Source organism: Cynoglossus semilaevis, chromosome 14 (genome assembly GCF_000523025.1).
Source record: "Cynoglossus semilaevis isolate Cse_v1.0 chromosome 14, Cse_v1.0, whole genome shotgun sequence".
NCBI lineage: Eukaryota > Metazoa > Chordata > Actinopteri > Pleuronectiformes > Cynoglossidae > Cynoglossus > Cynoglossus semilaevis.
The window spans coordinates 23,658,262-23,665,338 of record NC_024320.1 but is presented as its reverse complement, the minus strand read 5'-3'; the positions used below and the strand labels follow the sequence as shown (position 1 = coordinate 23,665,338).

At 39.4% G+C, this 7,077-nt stretch overlaps 1 protein-coding gene across 1 annotated transcript; it reads right to left on the bottom strand.

Moving 5' to 3' along the window:
- Positions 1-356: 356 nt before the first annotated feature.
- On the bottom strand, positions 357-2,495 carry tmem250 (transmembrane protein 250). Its single transcript, XM_008325942.3, has 2 exons — positions 1,895-2,495; positions 357-1,613 (listed from the first exon to the last, which is right to left on the bottom strand). Exon 2 carries the CDS (start codon positions 1,425-1,427, stop codon positions 1,008-1,010), a length of 420 nt encoding a protein of 139 aa, XP_008324164.1. The 5' UTR covers positions 1,428-1,613; positions 1,895-2,495; the 3' UTR covers positions 357-1,007.
- Positions 2,496-7,077: the final 4,582 nt, after the last annotated feature.

The window sequence follows — 7,077 nt, the reverse complement described above, 5'->3', positions numbered from 1 at the left end:
GGTAATCAGTTTCTTGTATTACAATACTTGAAAAAACCTGCTGTGCGCTGGTGTGTATTCAGGCAGGCTCACTTCATAATATGTGAAAAGAGGTTATGTAAGTTAACTGGGGCACGGCCATATCCCTTATTATGCTTGGCAGATAACAGCAGGATCTAGTTGTGGTTGTGTGCTGCGCGCGAAGGGGAAGCTAAACAGAGAAGTTTGTCAGAGCCGCTCTGCAAACCATGTGAAGAGCGACTGATGAAGCACTTGACCCAAAGCCCTTTACAATTTGACCTGTCACACACTCTTATGACATAGCCTGAGGCATGCTGTCATGGGTGTTAGGGAGCAAAGAGTCAACAGGCCATGCGTTTTAAAGCATAAAAGACTTCATGAGGAGAACATTTATTAATCGATTTTTACAAAAAAAATGGGAAATTTGTCACTTGCACAATGCCTCTTTTCTCCATCCTTTCCACAAAAACATTATCCACAATGTTGTTCAAGAAACGCACACATATCAGCTTCATCTCTGCCGTGAGCTCTAGGCATATTGTATAATTGTGGATGTTGCCAGAATATAATTCATAACACCAATTCAAGCCGGGGGACACAACAAACGTCTTGTTTTGTTCAAAGAACTAATATTCTGGCACTACTGCCTGCTTTGCCTCACACCATAATGAGGCAAACTGGTCATGTTAGGTCACATATTCATGCAACATTGACTTTTCACACCAACAGTTTTGTAATTTGTGTAAACAAAACAGTTTTTGGTCAAAACGAGCATTAAACGTGGTGAGAAGAGGTTACAAACAGCATGGAAATACAATACAAATGTAAAATAAGCAACAGACATTTTTAGCCTTTAAAATGGAGATCGTACATTTGATTTTCGACTGCTGTTCGTTTAGGATATTTGAACAATAATTTCTTGAATTAATGTTCAAAGGGTTTTTTTTTTTAGTCAGGCTCTGAGATTTGAAGCACGCTCTGCTACTTTAGTTCATCTCACGTGGCAGCTACATATCCACAAACACCATAAAGCACCAGCCAAGCCCCCCCACCAGAAACATGGTAATCTGCATACTGTAAATAAACAAGTCATTGACCACCCCAAAGTCCAGCCTCCGATGGCCTAACAACAACAGGATGACAGACAGCTTGTACTGCAGTCGCAGGAGCACCCGCACACTGACATACTGCAGGAAGAAGAGGGCAGAGAGCGCCACCCAGAGCAAGGAGGTCAGCAGGCTGCAGCCAAAGTACAAAAGGAAACGGAGGAAGCTGTACATGCAGCGGGAGCGCAGGTAGAGGTCAAAGTTATTGTACTTGGTGCGCACCAGCTTGGAAGCATGTGTCGACCCACAGGCCGAGTGCATGCAGGTGGTGTGGGGGCCATGGAAGCTGCGCACCCGCCTTGGGATGGGGATCACAGGCATGGATGGGCTACTGGAGCCCGGGACGGTGCACAGGGTACCCAGTAACAGGTGGAGTCCAGGTGGAGATATGCTTTTCTGGAGAAAGTTAACTTCATTTGGTAGAGGAGCTGACAGTGGCTCTTACAGGAGCCCAGATTGGAGATGTAGTAGCTTGTGGTGCCAAGGTCCAGGAAGTAGAGCAAGGTTCTGTGGAGACAATCCGTTTTTTTGTTGTTTTTTTTTTTACTGTATGTTCGTGTCATGTACAACATCAACATGCCCACACAGTTGCAAACCTCACACAACAAATGCGGGCCTACGTTTTTATTGTAAATGACGATAGTGTCTGAGCACAGAAGTAAACTATAATCATATCAGGTAAAGTACCCCCGCTGAACATGCTTTTTTTTTAATAACCACAAACGTACAATATGTTCATACTCTTTGGCAAAAATAAGACAACAGTTAAGAACCAATGGTACTCTTACATGCAAACTACGACGCCCTCCTCCTCCTTCACCGTAAGAAACACGGTAGGTATTGGGCTTTTGGACTGCCGCTGCCTTGCATTACATCATTTACACTTTGACATAACACTAACAATAAAACACTGCGGTTCGCTTTTCAGTATCTAACCACAACAGGCTGTTTTGTGCCAGCGGGGATGAGGCGGCGACGTCGAGCCGCGTGCCAGTGCGTCCTGTCGCAAAACAGAGGAGTCACGTTATTATGACGTCACGCGCAGAGTTAAAGGGAAAGCGCGACCTAAACCGCTGGACGTAACGTTTGTACTGTATTTCCCCCCTTAGCACCGAGCAACAGAAGCTATTTTCGCGCTCATTTTATTTTTTATAAAGATACAGTGTGAATAATTTAGAGACGTGTATGTGTAAAGTGACATGTGTTTACACACTGCATCTACCACCTTACTACTGTTGTTTTGAAATATAGAAAAACGTATTTAATATTTTTCATTAATGTCGTTAATTGGCCTACAGCGGGTCCCCCCCATGGGGCACTGACGCTAGTAAAAAACATCTCTGCAGAGACACACTAATAACACAAACACCTATCAGGTAAGTGTACAACACAAATTTTTTGAGAGACCTGAAAATGTATGTATTGTTTGATGTATGTTTTGCCCTGTGAATTTTTATATTATTGCTATTTCCTTATTTTTATGTGCGTGACTGTGTTAAAATTCAAAGTAATATATTACATCATTTAATCAAAAAGAAATATATACACCTTAATTTTATGCAGTGAAACTAAGTTAGATGGAGAAAACTAGTAGAAATTATACTTTTGTTCATAAAAAAAACTTTACACAGGACTTTTAGAAGCATACATGTCAACAAACAAAATGTAGCATTTAGCATGTAGGCAGTGTAAATAAATGTGGTCCGTGGTTCTCCAACATTGTTATTTATAGTAGTAATTACTTTTATATACCGGTTGATAAAAGAGATAAACCATAGACAAAAACACCAGGACCAGTGATTAATCACAACAGGACAAACTGTGGCTGAATTGATCTGTTGGGTCATTAGATTTACCAGGTCCAAGGAGACAGTGAATAGAAAGAAAGGAGCAGGGCTGCCTGGGATATATTTTCTCTTCGTGTACTGCCTTACAAGGTCAAGTTGTGTCCACATGTATGTCCTAAAATGTCATAAAAGTGTCCTCTCACTCTATATACTAAGTCACCTTGAATGGGCAGGTTAACATTGGGCTGAATGATGAAGTCTCTGATATCTGTCAGGCAGCCAGATGGCAGCAGTTGGCCATACATCATAATAAAAACACCATTCATTTATTTGTTTATCTCAAATGGTTTTTATTGCAGCTGTTAATACTGCGCTTGATCACTTTGCAGGGAATTTAAAAGTGTATTATGTGAAATTAGAAAAACAAACCACACAATCTTTAATCAAACATACATAAAGATGTCACTGAGGCTGGTTATATTATTCATGCATGGACTCTCGCTTTTTTCATTATGATTAACTTTAGCAATGAAAACTGTAGCATAATAATTTGAATAGTAGCCAAAACCCAATGTCAATTCAGGCCATACACATTAAAATGGCAGCATAGATTTGAATTGAGTGTTTTTTGTATTGTCCACCAGTGCGTGCTCACTGTTGCTCACTCTGTTATAATAATGTATGTATCACAATTTACCTGAATGTCAGTCTGTACCGTCTACCTAGAATGTTCTTTTACAAATTCTAGAAATTTTTTTTTGCAGAGGGTCATGTTTTTTTAAGTTTGTTTTTATTAACTTGTGCTCATATTTCACCCATTTACTATTGATTTTTTTTATGGTTAAACCTAAAACCACGAGCTTCGCATACAAAGTGTGAAAAAAAAAACCCCACTTGGTCAAACCCGGGGAAGTTCACGCATTTATCTTAACGACAGAAACTGATGAGTCACAAAATACCCCAGTGTACTGTACAACTCTGAATTATCAGTTGGTTCAGACTCTTCCATTCGGCAGGAAGAGTTTCTCTATCTTTGTTTGTAATGGATTTTTGTGCTTGTGGATAATTTTGGAACTAGAAGCTACAGCACAAGTTGCTGCATTTTTTGTCCCTACTGAGTTGATTGTGTTTGGCAAAAAACTTTTTCTATCTATCCTTGTCTGTAACTCCCCTGAGCTGTGTATTTATAATGGTTTGTGCTATTTTCTGGTTAGAAGATTAATGGTGGTTATTTAGGAAAAAAAGCCTTAAAGGCTGTCCAGGCTTGACATGGGGTGAAGAACCAAGTTCTTTTCTCGAATAGAAATGTGTTAGAAGAGACAGATGGCGAAGAAGAATAAAAGGACATTAGGTCAGCGTGGGGTAGGTGAGGTCACATTTATATCTAAGAAATGACTCAGCTGAATAACCCGAATGTTTTACTAGCCAAATAAAATGGTCTGTTTACCAGAAAAATATGCAAAAATTACAAAGACATTTAATTAGTGATAGTATTAAATCTGTCTTTTCTAATATGGCATAATCACAAGAATATCTAATAATATACATATTAAGTGTTGGAAAAAGACAGATTTTCCTAAAAGATACTTGAAAACACAATGGTTATGTAGCTACAATTTACCATTGTATTTACAAGACTGAAATTAGCATTTCATAATTGCTAAATGTTAAGCAAACACGCTAAATAGCATGAAAATGATTAATCGGTCTTAATTTTTTTAAGTTCACAGAATAGATATATCATGTTTTAAGCAAATGTTTCCGTTGGTATATTATCAGAGTTCATTTTTGTCTTACAGCGTGAGATAAACAATACTCTATTGTACCACTGGAGGGCACTGTTTGACTAAGTTTCGCTGCACATGCAAACGTTTAAAAAAATCACTAAGAGCATTCGGCTAACTCCCCTCCTTCACATGGTATTTCAAACAAATTAAACTCCTGTAGCATTGCATTATTTGATTAATTGATGTTCACAGCACTATTGCAGCGGTATGACACTGAATGGACCGGGGTTTAGATGCTGCTTTTCCCCCTACATCTGGTTAATAACTGTGTTTGGGCTGAGGGAGCTCCTCTGTGACATTACTGAGAAAAACGATGCCAGTAAAGAGGGGGCTGGTGATTTAGGAATGCAAGGGCCCTTGTAAAGTATGAATACTGGTTCTAATCACGTATTATGGCAATATTATTGACTCATATTTTTCCCTTCCAAAACATGAACACCCTTAGAGTATTGCTTTCGCTCACTGAAGGTGGAGCTCGGCCAGGGAAAGTATCAGTAAGTATATTTGGTGTGGGTTTCAAGTTTCTTTCCAACTTTGAAAGCGTCTGAGAAATGGCGCTTTTAAAGTGTCATTGCCAAGGCTGTTCCTTCATCCAGTGACAAACTGCAGAAGGACACTTGTGCAGAGGTAAATTGCAGTCCGCAGCCAATGCCTCACTTCCCGACCCCCAGACTGTTGCCAGAACATTGCCTTTATGACCCAAAGAGTGTCTCCAGTCAGCAAGATTAAAGCAGCACATGTCAAAATCTTATCTCTGATTCCTCCAAACTCTCTCGAGCTGAATCAATTAATTCATTAACTAAGTAGAGGTCACAGCCAATAGTTGAGCTGAGACAAATTAAATCAATTATTCAGGCTAATCAGATGAGGGAGACTTTAATTAGTGAAAGTTTAATCAAAGCCACGTTAGTGAGCTGCAGTGTGGTAAAAGCCTCTCTGTGGATCACATCGGGACATCGTCATTAGGCCTCTTACATGACTCTTTGACCATGTAGGTGAAACTATACTGTATGTTTACCTGGTTGGTGTTGACATTTGTGAGTTTTAATTTCATTAACAGACACTCGTACTCCCTTTTATATGGGTCCAAGGAGTTTAGAACGTAGAGTTGCCAAAATGTTGCTTAGTCTGAGTGTACGCTTTCTGTTGAGACATCAAATTATTTTTGAAAACCAAAAAAAAAGTTAAATAAATAACATTAAAAGATGGGTGTAAAATGGTCTCACACTGTTCCACACTTAAGGCAGTTAGGTTTGTGGAGGATGCCAAGCTGCAGAGAGCAAAATAAGTACCCAATTAAACTAATTAAAATAAAACATGATGCAAGCAGTCAGGTTAGCCAGTCGCTTCCAAGTTTCTCTGCTGTATAAAGATGAATTATGACGGAAACAGCCTCTGGCTTGTACGAACACTTTTAGCCCTTTTCTTACACTTTCTTACACAGCAACATCCTCCACGTCCACACCGTGTGTGTGAGAGTTTTTTTTTTTTTTTGTCATAAAAACTGGTTTTATCATGTTTAAATGATACTATGTTACTTCATTCAAAGTGCTGTGCAAAACTCTTAGGCCACTGCTTAAAGTATAGTATTTTAGAAAATGAAAAAGATAAACAACCTTTATTACTCAATTTTCACAGTAGGTCAAGAATTTCGTAAACTGAGGTCACCCCGTAGCTGTCCTCGTCTCAGAATAACAGACAAATACAACTTTACACTTAAACATAATTGATTGAATCACAATCATTTTAAGGCATCATGAACAACTGTTGTTAGTTCTAGAACATTCCTGTGTAAATAGGTAAACGGCTAATCGTAAAATGTCTCTCATGTAACGTATTGTAAGGCTTATTGTTGTCAATACAACTGTTGTCATTTAAACGCATTGTGGGCAAAAGCTCACGTCAAAGAAAAGTATTGAATGGAAAGTAGTGGCGCTTTGGCCCAGAGGCAATGTCTCTGTCATTGGTGTGGAACCCCAGGGTTCACCTCCTGGGCAAGTTCGAATCCCGGTTAGGGCGGTTAATACCTTCCAGTGGACTCACCACCTGCAGGAAGGTTTAAGGGGGGTTGGTACGGTGCAATGTGATTTGGGTGGCGACTGCTGCCCCCGCAACCCGGTAACGGATAAGCGGAGGAAAATGGATGGATGGATGGATATTATACAATATAGATAAAACACTAATATCAACTAGAGTTGACGTGTAATAATAATACTAGTAATAATAATAAAAAAAAAAGTTTTTTTAAACTTAGTGACAGACATCTGATTAGGAATCTGTCCAAGAATGCCCTCTTTTCTTGGCGCTTCAATTAGATCAGTGCCTTGGTTTCATATCTGGACCTATTCCTGGTACTGGTGCACAGAGGTATTAATATGCAGGGATGATTTAGAGACC